General features: G+C 36.9%; 1 protein-coding gene across 1 annotated transcript in view; it reads left to right on the top strand.

The window, feature by feature from the left end:
• The window catches only part of LOC150106780 (phosphatidylinositol 4-kinase type 2-alpha-like), a 148888-nt gene that overhangs the window by 107057 nt on the left and 20500 nt on the right, over positions 1–21331 (top strand). Inside the window, exon 9 of the mRNA XM_090393316.1 lies at positions 17177–17236. Within this exon, the coding sequence (XP_090249442.1) occupies positions 17177–17236 (60 nt within the window). The remainder of the gene's footprint in view (positions 1–17176; positions 17237–21331) is intronic.

Here is a 21331-nt window from a genome sequence, read left to right as displayed (position 1 = left end):
TAAGGTAGCTCATAAGATTACTTGGCTATTGAAGAACACACTAACAAGTAGAGATAAGGAAGTCATTCTTCTTTATAAGGCCTTGATACATCCACATCTGGTTGCTATGCTTAGGTCTGATCATCAGGATTTCTTGGGGATAAGGAAGTGGTGGAGAATATTTACAGAAGTGTGTGACCAAAATGGTGAGTGGTCTGCAGAAGTTGGTTGATAGGCCAAAAGAGGGGATATTATAGAAACATTTAAAGGGTTTTATAGGATTGATGCAGGAGAAATGTTTCAGCACTTAGCTAGAGGAGGGGTAGAATAAAAAAGTCATCCATGGAAGTTTAGTAAAGGCATAATTAAGACGGGTGTGAGGACTACATTTTTGTTTGGAGAGTGGTGAATGAATGGAATGGTTACACTGTAGTTGTGAGCACTTTGTCTGTTAATGGGTTCATGGAGAGGTATGATATATTGTGTTCATAGTTTGGGTGTCTCTAGATGAGTCTTTGGACTCAATTGAGTTGCCCATGTAATAATAATAACAATAGGGGTGCTTAAGGGTCAAAGCTGTATAACTGAGAGGAGACCTCCACATAGCCTTCAAAGGAATGCGGAGAACCGACCAGAGCTTCTAACCTAATGTCCAATCCTCACCTTCTTGTGATGCACCCTGTTAGGTATCTACTTTGATACTGAACGAACGAGGATGGGCTGGCAATTTGGGATTTAGCCAACCAAATTGTATTCTTATTGGTTAAACCAAAATAAAAAAATGATGGTACAACATGACAAAATTTCATGCCGGCTGGGGTGTCGCCCGGTTAAACAAGGCCCCCGTTGTTTTCGCCAGGGAACCAGGGCGAACAGCGAAAAGTCAGCTACTGGAACAAATCTGAAAACAAACCCCAACTCAACATCACCAGAGTTAAAGATCGGTACTATCAACGTAAGAAGCCTGAATGGCAAAGAAATGGAGCTAGCTGAGGAATTAGATAAGTACCAGATCGACATAATAGGGGTGACTGAAACAAAAAAGACCAAAACTGGTGAGATCTTTCTGAGCAATAAATACAAAATGTTATATTCAGGCAATGACAATCAAGGAAAAGAAGGAGTAGCCATAGTATTCAACACAAAATACGAGGCTAATCTTCTTGAATGGCAGTCAGTCTCAACTAGAGTAATGTGGGCAAATATGAGAATGGGGAACTGGACAATGAGACTTATTTGTGCCTATGGTCCCACAGAAGGTTCTACTAAGGTAGAAGTGGAGGAATTTTTTGACGCTTTAGAAAAAGCAACTGACACAATGAAAAAGGAAAAGTTGGTCCTTGTTGGGTATCTAAATAGCACAGTAGGAAATGATTGTGAGACATAAAAAAATATTTTGGGAAAATTTGGAGAAAAGAGCAAAACTGATAATAATGGCAAATATCTGTTGGATTTCTGCTCAGGACATGGACTGGTTATTACTAACACCATGTTCCTACATAAAAATGTGCACAAATTCACATGGAGAAAAAAGGCTAGGAATGAGAAAAGTCTCATTGACTATGTTATTGTTGATAGTGATGTTTTCTACCTGGTGCAGGACACCAGAGTGTACAGAGGATTTGAAATTGGAAGTGATCACTATTTAGTCTTGAGCAAGATAAAATTGAATTTCATATTGAAAAGAATAACATGTAAGAAAGTTTTAAAGCGAATAAAAGTCGAGCAGCTCTCAGATGTGAACTGTAGACTAAAATACAGAAAGATTATTGAAAAGAAAATGAAAGAGTTTGAGAACAGGAATCAAACCTTGGAGATTCAGTGGCAAACTCTGAAGAAAAAATTGATTGATTCTGCCAGAGAGGCATGTGGTGAGGTTGTGTGCAAGGATAAAAAAATCAGGACTCCCTGGTAGACACAGGAAGTTAAAGAGGCAGTGAAGGAAAAGAAGAAAGCATATCAAAAGTTCCTGACAAATAAGTCAGCTTTTACTCTTACAGAATACAGGGACAAATGTAAGAAAGCTAAACAGTGTGTAAAACTAGCTACACAAAAGTCATGGGAGGACTTTCGCAAGAATATAGAAAATAAATATCAAGAAGGTGGCAAAATATTCTGGAGGTTGTTGAAGAAGCTTAGGAATGGAGGAAAGAGTGCTGTAAAAGGAGTTAGAGGTGATAAAGGTGACATGAAAACAGGAGAAAAAGATATGCTTGAAGTATGGAGTAATTACTTTGAAAAACTGCTAAATGAAACAAGCAGTGATGACAGCACAATGATAAAAAAACACTGACCAGGCATGCAGTCAGGAATACATATCCATACTTGAAGTAGAAAAAGCCATCAAAGGCTTGAAATGTAGAAAGGCAGCAGCAAATGATATTTGACCAGAAATGCTGAAGTATGGTGGTATAAGAGTCTTACAGTGGCTGCACTGCATAGTTCAGAAAGCCTGGACAGAAGGACGAATTCCCGATGATTGGAGTAGAGCTCTCATAGTACCCATATATAAAAAGGGAAATAAAACTGAATGTGAGAATTACAGAGGTATTTCCCTACTGAGTGTTCCTGGCAAGATCTATGCAAGTACACTTGAGAAACGGTTGAGAAGAATTGTGGAAGAAAAGCTTTGTGAAGAACAAGCTGGATTCAGGCCAAATAGAGGCTGTCAGGATCAGATCTTCACTTTACGACAAATGGTCGAGAAAGCATGGGAATATAACAAAGATCTGTATTTAAGTTTTGTCGATTTGGAAAAGGCATATGACAAGGTGCCAAGAGAGAAACTATTCAATAAGCTGCAGTTATATGGTGTCAATGGGGCATTATATCAAGCAATACTTAGTCTTTATTTGAGTTGTAAGTCAGCAGTTAGAATTGAAGGAAGTACAGGAAGATGGTTTAATGTTAAATCTGGTGTGAGACAAGGATGTACATTATCCCCTCTATTATTCATTATCTATATGGATCACATTATGAAGGAAAGCGGTATTAAACATGATATTAAAAGTGGAGATGTTAATGTCAGCTCTTTGCTTTATGCGGATGATGTTATACTTCTAAATAAATCCACTACAAGTCTGCAAGATTCTCTGACTAAATCGAATAGCTATTGTAATAGATATGGTATGAAGGTCAGCAATAAAAAGACAAAGACAATGAAAATAGGCAGAATCATTGAAAATGTCAACTGTGTTGTGAATGGAGAACCTGTGGAACAAGTGAAACATTTCAGCTACTTAGGCACAATTTTTACTGAAGATGGTAAATTAAATATAGAAATAGACAACAGAATCAGCAAAGCTGGTATGGTGGGAAGTCAATTGAATAAATTCATATGGAATAAGAGAGAAATTAGTCATCATCATCATCATCAAATTCCTGCCATGTACCCTCAAGGGGTGTACAGGATATGACAGTACTATATGAAAAAATTACATCATTACTAACTTCCTATCTACAATTTTCCTCCAAATCAGTTTGTTACTTGTCAAGACTCCAACATTATCAGATCTTATATTTCTATCGTCTAAGGCACTTTGTACCGTATCAATCCACCTATATCTTGGTCTTCCTCTGGGTCGTTTTCCTGCCAACCTGGCAGAGAACACTTGTTTTGCTAATCTTTCCTCTCCCATTCTATTTAAGTGACCATACCATCTGAGATTAGCTCTGCTAATGCATTCCTGGATGCTGACAATGTCAAGTTCTTTCCTAATATCCTCATTTTTAATATGATATTGCCATTGATGCCATCTGTTCACGCCTCTAATCTTTCTCAGGACTCTCATATCTGCGGTCTCTAGTCTTTGGTCAAGTGTTTTACTTCTGATCCAGCTCTCAGATCCATAAGTTAAAATTGGTTTGAACACAGTCTTGTATACAGCTAATTTAGTGTTCCGACTAATTTCTTTCTTATTCCATATGAATTTATTCAATTGACTTCCCACAATACCAGCTTTGCTGATTCTGTTGTCTATTTCTATATTTAGTTTACCATCTTCAGTAAAAATTGTGCCTAAGTAGCTGAAATGTTTTACTTGTTCCACAGGTTCTCCATTCACAACACAGTTGACATTTTCAATGATTCTGCCTATTTTCATTGTCTTTGTCTTTTTATTGCTGACCTTCATACCATATCTATTACAACAGCTATTCAAGTTAGTCAGAGAATCTTGCAGACTTGTAGCAGATTTATTTACAAGTATAACATCATCCGCATAAAGCAAAGAGCTGACATTAACATCTCCAATTTTGATATCATGTTTAATACCACTTTCCTTCATAATGTGATCCATATAGATAATGAATAACAGAGGGGATAATGTACATCCTTGTCTCACACCAGATTTAACATTAAACCATCTTCCTGTACTTCCTTCAATTCTAACTGCTGACTCACAACTCAAATAAAGACTAAGTATTGCTTGATATAATGCCCCATTGACACCATATAACTGCAGCGTATTGAATAGCTTCTCTCTTGGCACCTTGTCATATGCCTTTTCCAAATCGACAAAACTTAAATACAGATCTTTGTTATATTCCCATGCTTTCTCGACTATTTGTCGTAAAGTGAAGATCTGATCCTGACAGCCTCTATTTGGCCTGAATCCAGCTTGTTCTTCACCAAGCTTTTCTTCCACAATTCTTCTCAACCGTTTCTCAAGTATACTTGCATAGATCTTGCCAGGAACACTCAGTAGGGAAATACCTCTGTAATTCTCACATTCAGTTTTATTTCCCTTTTTATATATGGGTACTATGAGAGCTCTACTCCAATCATCGGGAATTCGTCCCTCTGTCCAGGCTTTCTGAACTATGCAGTGCAGCCACTGTAAGACTCTTATACCACCATACTTCAACATTTCTGGTCGAATATCATCTACTCCTGCTGCCTTTCCACATTTCAAGCCTTTGATGGCTTTTTCTACTTCAAGTATGGATATGTATTCCTGACTGCATGCCTGGTCAGTGTTTTTTATCACTGTGCTGTCATCACTGCTTGTTTCATTTAGCAGTTTTTCAAAGTAATTACTCCATACTTCAAGGATATCTTTTTCTCCTGTTTTCATTTCACCTTTATCATCTCTAATTCCTTTTACAGCACTCTTTCCTCCATTCCTAAGCTTCTTCAACAACCTCCAGAATATTTTGCCACCTTCTTGATATTTATTTTCTATATTCTTGCCAAAGTCCTCCCATGACTTTTGTTTAGCTAGTTTTACACACTGTTTAGCTTTCTTACATTTGTCTCTGTATTCTGTAAGAGTAAAAGCTGACTTATTTGCCAGGAACTTTTGATATGCTTTCTTCTTTTCCTTCACTGCCTCTTTAACTTCCTGTGTCCACCAGGGAGTTCTGATTTTTTTATCTTTGCACACAACCTCACCACATGCCTCTCTGGCAGAATCAATCAATGTTTCCTTCAGAGTTTGCCACTGAATCTCCAAGGTTTGATTCCTGTTCTCAAACTCTTTCATTTTCTTTTCAATAATATTTCTATATTTTAGTCTACAGTTTACATCTGAGAGCTGCTCAACTTTTATTCGCTTTAAAACTTTCTTACATGTTATTCTTTTCAATATGAAATTCAATTTTATCCTGCTCAAGACTAAATAGTGATCACTTCCAATTTCAAATCCTCTGTACACTCTGGTGTCCTGCACCAGGGAGAAAACATCACTATCAACAATAACATAGTCAATGAGACTTTTCTTATTCCTAGCCTCTTCTCTCCATGTGAATTTGTGCACATTTTTATGTTGGAACATGGTGTTAGTAATAACCAGTCCATGTCCTGAGCAGAAATCCAACAGATATTTGCCATTATTATTAGCTTTGCTCTTTTCTCCAAATTTTCCCAAAATATTTTTGTATGTCTCACAATCATTTCCTACTCTACTATTTAGATCCCCAACAAGGACCAACTTTTCATTTTTCATTGTGTCAGTTGCTTTTTCTAAAGCCTCAAAAAATTCCTCCACTTCTACCTTAGTAGAACCTTCTGTGGGACCATAGGCACAAATAAGTCTCATTGTCCAGTTCCCCATTCTCATATTTGCCCACATTACTCTACTTGAGACTGACTGCCATTCAAGAAGATTAGCCTCGTATTTTGTGTTGAATACTATGGCTACTCCTTCTTTTCCTTGATTGTTATTGCCTGAATATAACATTTTGTATTTATTGCTCAGAAAGATCTCACCAGTTTTGGTCTTTTTTGTTTCAGTCACCCCTATTATGTCGATCTGGTACTTATCTAATTCCTCAGCTAGCTCCATTTCTTTGCCATTCAGGCTTCTTACGTTGATAGTACCGATCTTTAACTCTGGTGATGTTGAGTTGGGGTTTGTTTTCAGATTTGTTCCAGTAGCTGACTTTTCGCTGTTCGCCCTGGTTCCCTGGCGAAAACAACGGGGGCCTTGTTTAACCGGGCGACGCCCCAGCCGGCATGAAATTTTGTCATGTTGTACCATCATTTTTTATTTTGGTTTAACCAATAAGAATACAATTTGGTCGGCTAAATCCCAAATTGCCAGCCCATCCTCGTTCGTTCAGTATCAAAGTAGATACCCAACAGGGTGCACCACGAGAAGGTGAGGATTGGACATTAGGTCAGAAGCCCTGGTCGGTTCTCCGCATTCCTTTAAAGGCTATGTGGAGGTCTCCTCTCAGTTATACAGCTTTGACCCTTAATTAGTCGGAACACTAAATTAGCTGTATACAAAACAGTGTTCAAACCAGTTTTAACTTATGGATCTGAGAGCTGGATCAGAAGTAAAACACTTGGCCAAAGACTAGAGACCGCAGATATGAGAGTCCTGAGAAAGATTATAGGCGTGAACAGATGGCATCAATGGCAATATCATATTAAAAATGAGGTTATTAGGAAACAACTTGACATTGTCAGCATCCAGGAATGCGTTAGCAGAGCTAATCTCAGGTGGTATGGTCACTTAAATAGAATGGGAGAGGAAAGATTAGCAAAACAAGTGTTCTCTGCCAGGTTGGCAGGAAAACGACCCAGAGGAAGACCAAGATATAGGTGGATTGATACGGTACAAAGTGCCTTAGACGATAGAAATATAAGATCTGATAATGTTGTAGTCTTGACAAGTAACGGACTGATTTGGAGGGAAATTGTAGATAGGAAGTTAGTAATGTAAATTTTTCATGTAGTACTGTCATATCCTGTACACCCCCCCCCCCCTTGAGGGTACATGGCAGGAATTTGATGATGATGATGATAATGTATGCAAATTTTTGTCAGTTATTTATTTAGCATATGGCAATCTACAGGCAGTTATAAAGGTACATAAGTCAAAATAAATATATATAGAAAGTAAGTGACAAACAATTAGAATAAAACAAAGACACTTATACTCTCAACAAACAAAACACTTATAGGTTAATATCAAGTTGTCTGATCCAGTCTATAACAGGCAGTGTCACCTCCAGGAAGTCGTTTCTTTGGCCTGTGTATGCACGAAGACTGCACTCGGTAGAGATGTGGTGGATTGATTTATTCGGGTGCCTGCAGTCACATTCCGGTGAGGGAATTTTTCCCCACTTGTAGAGAGAGAGCTTGCACATATTCCATGTCCACTGCGAATCCTGTTCAGTGTTGTCCAAGTCTTTCGACTCAGTTCCATACCCGGGATGTTGAGATGATGCCTATCAAACCAAGTTTGGAGTTGAGCATTGGTATTTATGCTCCATGTTCGCTTCCATTGTTCTTTGGTGTTGTAATTGGTCATTCTCAGGTGTTTAGCTTCACAGAGAGGGGGCTTTCTTGATTTCAGTCTGTTGAGCTGTAGCTCTAGTATGTCATTGTGTATAGGCAATTCAGTGTTTCTGAGTATTTTATCATGTTCACGTAGTAGAACATCATGTCTTCATAGGTTTGGTGGTATTATGTTACTCAGCATTATGAACCAGTAAATTGGAGTTGTTTTTATGGTTCCAGTGATAAGTCGCATTGTGGTGTTAAGCTGGCAGTCAATTAGTTTGGTATGGCAGCTGTTGAGCCAAACAGGAGCGCAGTACTCTGCCATCGAAAAAACCAATCCGAGTGTGGATGTTCTTAATATGGTTTCTGCTGCACCCCAAAAAGTGCCACATAATTTCTCGTGATGTTGTTTCTGATTCTAATTTTTCCAGCTGTGTTTTCAGCATATTTCTTATATGATAAGGTGCGATCAAGTATAACTCTAGGTATTTAGGATATTTGTTATGGTGTAGAACTGAGTTTCAAAATCAGATGTTCAGCTCGTCATGTGCCAGCTTATTGCTGAGATGGAATGTTGACACTTCAGTTTTACTTTGGCTTGGTTGCAGTCTCCATTTTTTAAAGTAGTTATACATAGCAGCAAGGTCATTTGTGAGGGTTTCCTCCATCCATCTTAGTTCTCTATTTCTGGTGGCTAACACATTCATCATTCTGAGCATACTTCCATAACTCATGATGGCTATTGAAGTCTCCTGCATATATAGTTGGGTGGCTCAAAAGAGGGAGGACTTGTTGAGGCCATTGGACGTTTGGTGGCTTGTAGACATTAGCAAGCGTCAGCTCGCCCAACTTTGTCACAATCAAGCTGACATCGTTAAATTTAGTTTAATCCTTTATCCCAGTGAGAGCAAACAAAGTTTGCACCTGAAAATATCTTCAGGACTGAATATAGTGTACTATCTTACCTGGGTAAGTATCCAGGCAACTCGTAGCAAAGGTGGAACAAGCTACCAACACTACTATCCCAGTATCTCCCATAATGCAAAACACATCTCCTTGTGGATATGTATAATGTTATGCATTAAGGGATTGGCCACTACCCAGACTAGTTTCGACCTTTATTGAGGTCTCTTCAGTGGGAGCCAGGCCCAGAGTTGGAGATACCAGGCAGAAGCAGTAGCAAGATCATCTTTATCTATAGGAGTTGCCAAAAGGTTTGCCACCTTTTTTTAATAAATTACTCTGGATTTAGAGAAAGATGTTGAAAGTTTATTTTTCACTGGGTTAGACTATGTCTGACATGTCTGTTTTCACACACTATTCCATAACATAACCTCTCTCTCTCTCCCCCTTTCGGTACATTTTCTTCACCATGTAACCAGTTTTTCAAAGTTGTCATAGTAAACTCTTTGGTTTTTTTATTATTATTTTTTTTTATATTTGACTTGCTCATTATTATTTATATTTGACTTGCTCTCAATTGAAATCTCCAATACAGATACATTTAAATCCACAGTTTGACACTGATGTTAATAACAAATTTGTTAATTTGGCCATAAAGCTTTCACATTTTTTTTTTCTTTTGGATTCAAACAGCATCCACAAATATACTTCACTTTGGGAAAAAAAGAATTAACTGTCTCCTTTTTTTCAGTCAATAATAAGTCTTTTATGTGGTCTGTTATTATTTTCCATTTATATAAAATCAACATACATAATGGAAGATATTTTACATAAATTACCAAGCCCTACAATATGGTATCCTAAAAACACTGACACACAGGAATGAAACTATCTTTTTCAGTGACAACTCATACCTCTGAACTTGATTATTCATTCCACACATTTTTATCAAATACTATGGCAAGTGATGTGAAGTGATAAGCTTCTATATACGAGTTGCACTAGTCCTGAAAATAGTTCAGACGTGAACTTGTTTGCTTACACTTGGACAAAGGATTAAACCAAGTATATAATTTCTTGGTATCTTTAATTTAAAAAAATAACCTCTTGGAAAACAGATAAAATATTATATGCCCCCCACCCCCATGCAAAGAAAATCATAAAAACACTCTTACCATTGATGTCTACAGGGTCCATATGAAATGTCTAACTTTGTTAGACATTTCATATATATATAATCTAAACATTCAAGCTTTTTTCATTATTATTAATATTTTTATTTTACTCCACATGCATGAGAAGCTACAAAACACACAGCACTATAACAGATCAACACCATGTGTAGGCAGGGGCCAAGAGAAAAGTAATAATGTTGATATACTTCATAAAGAGCTGGAGGGTGTAGTTTTGGAGAATACTTCATAGGAAAGGTTATTCCAAAGAACTGAGGTAGTCAGAATGAAGGATTAATGATAAAAAGATCAATTAATCAGCAATTCAACTGTAAAAGGATGTTGGACAGCTGTTGCTCAATGTTATTGTAGATATAACAGAAATGGGGGCATGATGGATGCCAGTTCTGCTGAAAACAGCATCTATGAAAATAGCTGATGTCGAAAAAGTATAATGCAGAAACTGTCTGAAATAGTGGTTGGAGAGTCAGAGAGAGTGAGAGGATCATCAATTAGTTGAAATGTCCTCTTCTGAACATCAAGAAAGAGTGGTCTTTTGTGCACTACCACAAATATGACAGCAGTATTCTAAGGTTGAACAGATTTATGATCTGTACAGATCATAAATCTGTTCAACCTCAAACAAAAAAAATCTTTTTTGTTTTAATGGCTCAAACGAAAAAAAAAAAAAAGAAAAAGAAAAAAAGATGTCAATTTAATGGAAGCCAAGGATGCAACAGAATTGATGTATTTAATACCAGAAAGGCTAAAGGTAAGAGAAAGGAAGAACTAAGCGTTTTTTTTTTTTCTTGCAAAAAAAGACAAAATTTTGTTATAAAGGCAACTAGGTCATTATTGCCACCCAAAGAAGGGTGGCAGTATTTAAAGCATTTGTTAGAGAGTGACTTTCTTTTAACCAAGTGGTTTAATTCTTAACTTAAAATAATAATAATTTATTATTATTATTTTAAGTTAAGACTACAATATCAACTTGCACACAAATTCATATCCCAGGATATCATATGACATGCCCTCTAAATTAACACATCAGCTATTAAGTTTAAGTTATGGAATATTCACCCTACACCCTAGTCTAGGTCCATCGAACTTCTGGTTATTTCTTCAGTTCAAGACACATTTCAAGGTGAAAGACATCTATGCAAGATTTCCTTACCTTACCTTACAGCCTTCATTTGCTGCCTTTACCACTCTCCTAACTGACAATCCTGCTGCCCTTTTTGACTACCTATCATTAAAAATTAATTTACCCAAATTGTGAGATTGTCCTCTTCGGGACTTTAATGTCCATAACACAGACTGTAAATTAAAGATGCCAAGAAATTATATTCTTAGTTTAATCTTTTATCCAAATGGAAACAAACAAAGTTTGCACCTGAATTATTTTCAGGACTGGGCAGCTCGTATATTGAAGCTAATGACTTCCCATCACTTGCCTAAGTATCCCATAATGCAAAGCACATATCCTTATGGACATGTACGATGCTATGCATTACGGGAAGGGTCACTACCCAGACCGGTTTTGACCTTTATTGAGGTCTCATTAGTGGGAGCCAGACCCAGAGGTGATACCAAGGATGAAATAATGCAGAAGTCATATTTTCATATAAGAGTAGCCAAAAGGTGTCACACCTTATTATTAAAATACTTTGGATTAGAGATAGTTGTTGGAAGTTTTTTCACTTGTTATGCTATAAATAAAAGTTTCAATATACAAGTTGTCCACTCCTGAAGATACCTCAGGCACAAACTTTGTTTGCTTACACTTGAATAAAGGATCTCCAACTTCACAGATCAAGCTGGAAGGGGAAGCTGAATTTTTTCCATCATTCATGACCTAACATAATAGTGATAACTGAGATTGACCTGGAATTTTTATGCTGCTTTTCCATGGTCAGATTACTGTTTTTGCTCTCATGATCCAAACACCTATACTGAACTAGTAACTGAAATAATCCTCTCTGGAATGAGAGCCTTCATTCCCCACTCCATTGCAAACTCCTGACCAAGCTCTGGTTCTCAAAAAAAAAAAAATTTGCTTCTGCCATCCATGATATAAATGCAGCTTATGTTCTTTTCAAGAGAACTGTCTGTTTTCAAGAGAATCGAGATGCCCAGTAATCTCTTCTTTCAAATTGCCATTTATTTCACCTTCAGATTTGTCTACCACACTGCACAGTTTCTCAAACATGGCAATGTTTCCTAGATTTACTTTTCTTTGCCAGTTCTGGAGTTTGGATATAAATACCCTGAGATTATCTTGAAATTCAATAATAGTTGTTTCCTTTCCTTGGCGTTTCAGGTTAAGCCTATTTTGCTGTTCTAATATGTCTGCTAGGTAAGCAATTCTTCTCAACCAAGCTTCATCATTAAAATAGGCCGCAAGTTCATGTTTCCCCTGCACTTCCAGGAATAACTTGATTTTTTCTGTCAACTCGAAAAAACGATTGACCACATTTCCTTTTGATAACCATCGTACAGCAGTATAGAAAAAAAGAACCTCATGATCAGCATTCATGTCTTTACACAGCTGTTTAAACAGATGGCTGCTAAGAGCTCCAGATTTGATGTAATTTACAATTTTGATCACCGAATCAAGTGCTTCTTGCAGGGGAGCTGGAAGAGTCTTACAGGCAAGAGCATATCGGTGAATCATGCAGTGGATTCCCTTTGCTTGGGGAGCAAGTTCTTTTACTCTTTTCTTAAAACGAGACTTAGACCCTAGTATAGCTGGTGCACCTTCCGTACAAACCCCACAGATGTTTTTCCATTCTAGTCTTCCAGTCACAAAAAAAGTTATTTATCTTCTCCATAATATCTTCTCCTTTTGTAGTAGTTTCAAGTACACTACAAAATAGTAACTCTTCTTTGATGCCTTTTGAATGAATATATTTCATGAAGACAAGCAACTGAGAACATGAGCGTACGTCCGTTGACTCATCTACTTGAAAAGAAAACAATGGTGAAACTTTGATTACATTCAAAATCTGCTCTTTGATGTCCATGGACATGTCTGCTATACGCCTTTGAATAGTATTATTAGACAGAGATATTTGTTGCATCTTTACTTTGCTGGAAACCTCAAGAATTAACTTTACCATCTTCAACATGCAGGGTTTTTATGAGCATTTCTCCAATTGCGTGAGGTTTTTTTGCTTGGCAATTTCCATTGCTACTTCATATGATGCTTGCAGTAATGCTGTCCGTTCTTGATGTAAGATTCCTGTTTGATCAAGTCTCTCACGTTCTCAACTAGTTTCATACTGACGAAAAAACTCTAAATCCTTTTTAGAATGTTCAAAATGCTTCGTCTGTAAGTGACGTAAGAGTTTTGACAGTTTCATAGACTCAGCACTGAGAACAACTTTGCACAAAACACATTGTGGCGTCACTATTCCATTGTTAGTCAAGTAAGTAAAGCCATATTTCAAAAAATCTTCTGAATATTTACATTTTCTTTCCATGGGGAGGGATTTCTAAAAATATAAAATATATATTTGAAACAATTTAAATAATATAATACAAATGTGCATTTTTTAGCTAATTAATTGTCTTCAATTAATTAGGTAAAAAACCATTTATTTTATTGAATTTATAAGAAATACTATTGAAGACAATGAAAATTACATGAAACATTTATTTCAAAAAAATATTTTGAAATGTGCACTGTAAATCAAACACTGTTGAATCCACATCTGTAATATTACGGGCAGTTATTTTAGTTACAAAATAACTACATGAAATTACAATTACCTAATTCAAATGTCTGCTTTTGTGTAATAAATGCGAAAATTACGTACCTGGAGATTAAGTGGTTTTAAATCATAAAAAAATTAAAAAATAATTTTGCGTACCTTTCTAAATAGTGTTATCGGGTCACTGGATGGTGACAAGTGAAAAGCCCGATCTGCAGATTATATTTTGATTGAGTTTAGCTACGTAGTCTGGAGCTGTTGGCGCAGCTACAGTGACGACTATGGTGTCTGGACCTTATAGCACTGCTCAGCTCGTGGTTGTGTGCTCTTGGCTGGCTGCTCGGCTGGCCAAAGAAGGGAAATAACGCGATGTGCTTGGTGTCAGATTCCTGGAAGCGGGATCATTCGATTCATGTCGACATAAGATTTATTATATTTCACAGAATTCACTGGTATCGAAGAAAAACCGTTGCTGCCCACAAAAACGAAGGCTAGGCACTCAGCGCGCATGTAGCACTAAGAATCGACCAATCACAAGCCGAGCCCGCATTCCGTAGAGCCAATCACCAAACTGCGCATGAACCTCACAACAAGCTAACCTGACAAACGAAAGATTGTTAGACGTTTACGCAAACAAATCTCTGTGCAGGACACGATGACGTGATTTTTTATTTTCCCTTTTTAAAATTTTCATAGCTCACCACTGCCTGGCAACCCCACAGAAAACCCTTTGCAACCCCAAATGGGGTCGCGACCCATGGGTTGGGAACCGATGGTCTATATAAACTTTCATATTTTACTGGCATCTATCCAACAACATGGGAACAAGTCCACATCCAGTCCCTGTCCCCCCCCCCAAATGGGGGGGAGACAGGAATTAGCCATCTACTTTCAAAACTCATTACTTTCAAAAGTGATGGAGAAGGTTATCATTAACCATCTTCATTACCTGGAGGCTCATCAGTTAATTAGCAATCACTAATATGAATTTCTCTATTCTCGTTCTATTGCTGACCTCCTAGCTAATCTCACCCACCTGTGGACTCAAGCCTTGGAAAGATGTTGAAAGTTTATTTTTCACTTGGTCAGACTATAATAAATTTAGTTTAATCCTTTATCCAAGTGTGTGCAAACAAAGTTTGCGCCTGAAAGTATGTTCAGGACTGGGGCAAAGTGGTACGACACCAGGTGACTCCTTGTAAAGGTGGAGCCAGCTACAAACACTCCTATCTCAGTATCTCCCATAATGCAAAACACATCTCCTTGCGAATATGTACCACTTTGCCCCAGTCCTGAAGATACTTTCAGGCACAAACTTTGTTTGCACACACTTGGATAAAGGATTAAACTAAATTTATTATAGTCTGACCAAGTGAAAAATAAACTTTCAAATCTTTCTCTAAATCCAGAGTAATTTAATAAAAAGGTGGCACACTGTTTGGCAGCTCCTATAGGAGGAGATGACCTTGCTAATGCCTTGGTATCTCCACTTGGGCCTGGCTCCCACTGAAGAGACCTCAATAAAGGTCAAAACTAGTCTGGGTAGTGGCCCTTCTCTTAATGCATAACAGTATACACATCCGCAAGGAGATGTTTTGCATTATGGGAGATACTGAGATAGGAGTGTTGGTAGCTTGCTCCACCTTTTGCAAGGAGTCGCCCGGTGTTGTACCACTTTGCCCCAGTCCTGAAGATACTTTCAGGCGCAAACTTTGTTTGCACACACTTGGATAAAGGATTAAACTAAATTTATTACAAGCCTTGGAAAGATTTGGAGAAACTCTTGTTATCACTCTCGATATTCCTAAGACCTTTGATCATGTCTGGCACCAAGGCTCCCTGAACAAGCTGCCATCTTATAGCCTCCCTTCTGCACTCTGTGATTGGATTGCCAGCTTCCTCAACTTCCTGCCTGCCTTATTACATTGTGTGTCATGGTGGATGGCTTCCTCTCATCAGATTTCCCCATTATTGCTGGAGTGTTTAGGGGTTTCTGTGCTTTCACCAATACTCTTCCTCTTTTACATCGATGACCTCCTTTCTCTGACTTCAAATCCTATTCACAGTTTCACCAGTGACAGTACTCTTCATTCCTCTTTCTCATTTCATAAACCTTGCAGTACCCTAATGTTAGATGCCTCAAGATCTTTCATAACCAATGACTAAAACACTGATCTCCTCAACATCTTGAAATGGGGTGAAGACAACAGTAAATTTCAATGCTAAAAAACTGAAGCCTGCCTTATTACCTGAAAGAAAACTCCCACTTCATCCCCTCTCATTTTTGATAACATTCTGGTTTCCTTTCAAGATCGACTTTCCCTTCTTGAGTTGTGTCACATCCAGTTTATCTTGCACATACGTATTACTTACATAGCCTTCTTTGTCTCTAAAATGCTTTGTGTTCTTTTCCATTCTAAACAATACTTCTCTTCCTCTCAACTCCTAACACTTTATAAGTCTGAGATCCATCCAACTTTGGAGTGGAGCACCCAAGACCTCTCTAAGAATCCATGAAAGTACATACAGAGCTGAAACAGAGCACCTATGATAAAGTGACTGAAGGGAGTCTGTGAGGGAAGGATTGTCTATTAAGCAGATTGTCCTGCTGAATATCATCAGGACCTCTGAAGAAGGTTATTAACATTTTTCTCCTCTCACTTGGCTGGTATCATTTCTCCACTTTCTTCTAACCATAGAAGAACTAGAGCAGCCACATATCAACATCCATAAACTGTCTTGCTTTGAACACACCAAACTAACTTCTCATCATGAAAGTTTTTCACTTAGTTATACTATAAATTAAAGATGCAGAGAAATTATATTTTTGGTTTAATCCTTTATCCAAGTCTAAGCAAACAAAGTTTGCATGTGAAGTAATTTCATGACTGGACTAATTGTTGATTAGAATAACTTTACCATTTTTCAGTTGGTTCTCCAGTTAGTCAGTTTTTTGGCACAGGGAACAGGGAAGAAGGTTTTTTGCCTGGAAACTTGGTTTTAATCCTGAAATGAAAAAAAAAAAAAAAGTGTAGAATTCTCACTATTTCAGATAAGTTAGATTTAGGATCATGAAATTCTAAACTTGACTCATTTCAAAGATAACTTTTGTGGAAACTCATATAGGTCTTCATAAGCTTTTGAAATAGGCCTTTGAAAATTGTCTGTTTGTAGGGGTATCATTTATTTTTTTATTTTATTTTATTTTTTAAGTTTTATGTGGAGCTGAATTTTCATTTCAAATTAAACAGCTTAAGTGAAAACAGTTAGATGTGTATCTAATAGGTGATATCTAATTATGTAAATAGCTATTGTTTTAAATAGTGACCTTAGTCCATCTACCTGTTGGATTTCATCTGGGATTTTTCTGCAGCTTTTGTTTATAATAGCTGTTTTGAATATTATCTTCTTTTCTGTTTAAATGAGCAGTACTACGTAAAGTTAGAGTAATGAAAGATTTACCATAACTGTGTTGAAGAGTATGTCAGATCTGCATATACAGTTTTGAATATTAATAATGATAAAATTCCTTTCTAATATCTCCATTTTTATTGTAGTACTGTCAGTGAGACAGTACTGCTCTTTCTTATTACTTACTTTATAATCTTACTTTTTAATTTGTAAATATAGGGAGATGTTATATTAGAATTAAAAATTTTTTTCTATATTTTTCAAAGGGAGATAAAGGTTTTGATCGTAACATATTTGAGAAGCAGATGTCTGTGATGCGAGGACAAGTAAGGATTTGTGATTTTTTTTTTTAATGCTATAAAGCTGGTTAAACATAATTAATGTGTGGTTTATATAAATAGTTTCAAGATTATTCATATCTTCATGTTAGAGGTTTAATGGAATATTAACAGCACTGAGAAAGGATTAAAACTAAATTTAATACTTCCAATATTTCGTCTCCATCACAGAGACATCTTCGGGGATTACAAAAACTTTTTGTAACAACACACACACAAATACAATACAAAGTGAAACTAAAGTCCTATCTAGGGGGTGTGCCCTCTATGTGCATTTGCAGGTGGCCTGGGATGTAAAGAGGGATCTCTGATAATTAAAGTTTCCCAAATTTTGGGAAGTTTAATGCAACTGTATTTGTTTAAATTAGGTTGATTCCTGAGTGTAGATGCAGATTCAAAGAATAGTCTTTCTTTTTTGAATTTACTATGGTGGAGCATGGTAGTTTTTTTCCAGGAGATCCTGTGGGCTGTATCCAAAACATGGTCTGCAAGGCCAGATTGATACAATACAATACTTTGTATTGTATTTGTGTGTGTTGTTACAAAAAGTTTTTGTAATCCTTGAAGATGTCTCTTTGACAGAGACGAAATATTGGAAGTATTAAATTTAGTTTTAATCCTTTCTCAGTGCTGTTAATATTTCATTAAACCTCTAACATGAATTCTTCACAGCACTTAAGCCTCAACACACATATTATTCATATTTGTTAAATATAAGCATTGGGTTCACTTGCTATGATAAACTCTGGAAGATTCCACCTGCTAAAAAGGAAAAGCATCTTCATTAGAGAGACAGTGCACTTGAGCATTAGTGTGAGCTGCTAGATCAAACAGAAAAGCAACAGTTGATGAAATGAGCATAACCAGTATGAGTTTGTAAAACACACATTATCTTATCTCATTTATTTAAAAGCCATTTTAGATAGTATTATGATCAACTTCTATCATAGCTTTGCACAGTTAATATTTTCTATCATGGCTCATTTGCTGAGTTAACAAATGAACCATGAAGTGTAGAGTATTTAAACAATGAAGTCTGCGAGGAGAGTCATCCTTCGTCCCATTTTTCTGTGAATGGGCAGATGCAAAAATTTGATGCATTACTACATTCTTGTCCTGCATGATCAAATGCATTCATTGTGGAATTATTATTTCAAGAGCTGCCTATTGAAATGCTTTGTCTAGTTCACAAGACATGTATCATCACTTTCTTTCTGAAGAATGATGAGAAGTCTTTATTCTGCAGAGGAATAAAGTCTTCCATTACATTTTACAAAGCACAGAAGTGACTTTTCTATTAGATTTCTATTAAAACAGTTTCAGATCCATGCTACTCTGTTACAATAGTAACAGTAGATTTTCCATCTGGTATCTATTTAATCATCATCAGATTTCCTACATGTACCCTCAAAGGAGTGTACAGGATATTGTGATAGTACTACATGAGGAACTTAAATCATCATTACTAGCTTCTTATTTCCAATTTTCGTTCAACAAATCAATCTTTTACCTGTCAAGACTCCAACATTATCAGATCTTATATATTTGTCTTCTAAGGCACTTTTATCAATCCACCTATATCTTAGTCTTCCTCTGGGTTGTTTTCCTGCCAACCTGGCAGAGAACACTTGTTTTGCTAATCTTTCATCTCCCATTTTGTTTAAGTGACCATACCAGCTGAGATTAGCTCTGCTAACACATTCCTGAATGCTAACAAAGTTATGTTTTTCCTAATATCCTAGTTTTTAATATGATATTGCCAATGATGTCATCTCTTCACAACCCTAATCTTCCTCAGGACTCTCATATCTATGAATTTAAATAAGCTGGTAAAATGGGCAAAAGAAAATGGATGTCAGTTCAATGTGGAAAAGTGTAAAGTCATGCATTTTGGGATTAAAAGATTACCAGCTGTGTACTACATCGATGGAAAGGTACTCCAAGAGATTGATGAGGCTAGGGACTTAGGGGTATTGGTAGATAGGGAGATGAAGTTCAGAGGACACATTGCTAAGGTGTCCAAGATTGCACATAGGATTACTTGGTTGTTGAGGAACACACTGACATCCAGAGATAAAGAGGTTATTATTCCACTTTATAAAGCATTGATACTTCCACATTTGGATTACTGTGCTCAGGTCTGGTCACCTGGATTCCTTGGAGATGAGGAGGCTGTGGAGAGGGTTCAGAGAAGAGTGACCAAGTTGGTGAGTGATATAAAAAATGCTCCCTACATTGATAGATTGAGAGCTTGTGGATTGCAGAGATTGGTTGATAGGCGAAGAAGAGGGGATATGATAGAAACATTCAAATTACTAAAAGGTTTTTATAGGATTGATGCAGGGGAAATGTTTCAGCTGTGTGATAGTGATGGAAGAACAAGAGGTCATCTCTGGAAATTAAAGAAGAGTGTGGTTAACAAAGGTGTCAGAACAAGGTTTTTTGCCTGGAGGGTGGTGAATGAGTGGAATTCATTGCCTGACTTAGTTGTGAGCTCTTCGTCTGTAAATGAATTCAAGAAGAGATATGACAGATATTGTTTTGCTAGTTTGGGTCTCCTGCGATGAGTCTTCTGATTCCATGGAGATACCCGTAATAATAATAATAATAATAATAATCTCTAGTCTCCGGTCAAATGTTTTATTTCTAACCCAACTGTCAGATCCATCATCATCATCATCATCATCATCAAATTCCTGCCATGTACCCTCAAGGGGGTGTACAGGATATGACAGTACTACATGAAAAAATTACATCATTACTAACTTCCTATCTACAATTTTCCTCCAAATCAGTCTGTTACTTGTCAAGACTCCAACATTATCAGATCTTATATTTCTATCGTCTAAGGCACTTTGTACCGTATCAATCCACCTATATCTTGGTCTTCCTCTGGGTCGTTTTCCTGCCAACCTGGCAGAGAACACTTGTTTTGCTAATCTTTCCTCTCCCATTCTATTTAAGTGACCATACCATCTGAGATTAGCTCTGCTAACGCATTCCTGGATGCTGACAATGTCAAGTTCTTTCCTAATATCCTCATTTTTAATATGATATTGCCATTGATGCCATCTGTTCACGCCTCTAATCTTTCTCAGGACTCTCATATCTGCGGTCTCTAGTCTTTGGTCAAGTGTTTTACTTCTGACCCAGCTCTCAGATCCATAAGTTAAAATTGGTTTGAACACAGTCTTGTATACAGCTAATTTAGTGTTCCGACTAATTTCTTTCTTATTCCATATGAATTTATTCAATTGACTTCCCACAATACCAGCTTTGCTGATTCTGTTGTCTATTTCTATATTTAGTTTACCATCTTCAGTAAAAATTGTGCCTAAGTAGCTGAAATGTTTTACTTGTTCCACAGGTTCTCATTCACAACACAGTTGACATTTTCAATGATTCTGCCTATTTTCATTGTCTTTGTCTTTTTATTGCTGACCTTCATACCATATCTATTACAACAGCTATTCAATTTAGTCAGAGAATCTTGCAGACTTGTAGCGGATTTATTTAGAAGTATAACATCATCCGCATAAAGCAAAGAGCTGACATTAACATCTCCAATTTTGATATCAGGTTTAATACCACATTCCTTCATAATGTGATCCATATAGATAATGAATAACAGAGGGGATAATGTACATCCTTGTCTCACACCAGATTTAACATTAAACCATCTTCCTGTACTTCCTTCAATTCTAACTGCTGACTCACAACTCAAATAAAGACTAAGTATTGCTTGATATAATGCCCCATTGACACCATATAACTGCAGCGTATTGAATAGCTTCTCTCTTGGCACCTTGTCATATGCCTTTTCCAAATCAACAAAACTTAAATACAGATCTTTGTTATATTCCCATGCTTTCTCGACTATTTGTCGTAAAGTGAAGATCTGATCCTGACAGCCTCTATTTGGCCTGAATCCAGCTTGTTCTTCACCAAGCTTTTCTTCCACAATTCTTCTCAACCGTTTCTCAAGTATACTTGCATAGATCTTGCCAGGAACACTCAGTAGGGAAATACCTCTGTAATTCTCACATTCAGTTTTATTTCCCTTTTTATATATGGGTACTATGA

Source organism: Typopeltis vanoorti, chromosome 5 (genome assembly GCF_054136105.1).
Source record: "Typopeltis vanoorti isolate ZY-2024b chromosome 5, IOZ_Tvanoo_1.0, whole genome shotgun sequence".
Lineage (NCBI taxonomy): Eukaryota > Metazoa > Arthropoda > Arachnida > Uropygi > Thelyphonidae > Typopeltis > Typopeltis vanoorti.
The sequence above is the reverse complement of the archived record's forward strand: the minus strand, read 5'-3'. Positions and strand labels throughout refer to the sequence as shown.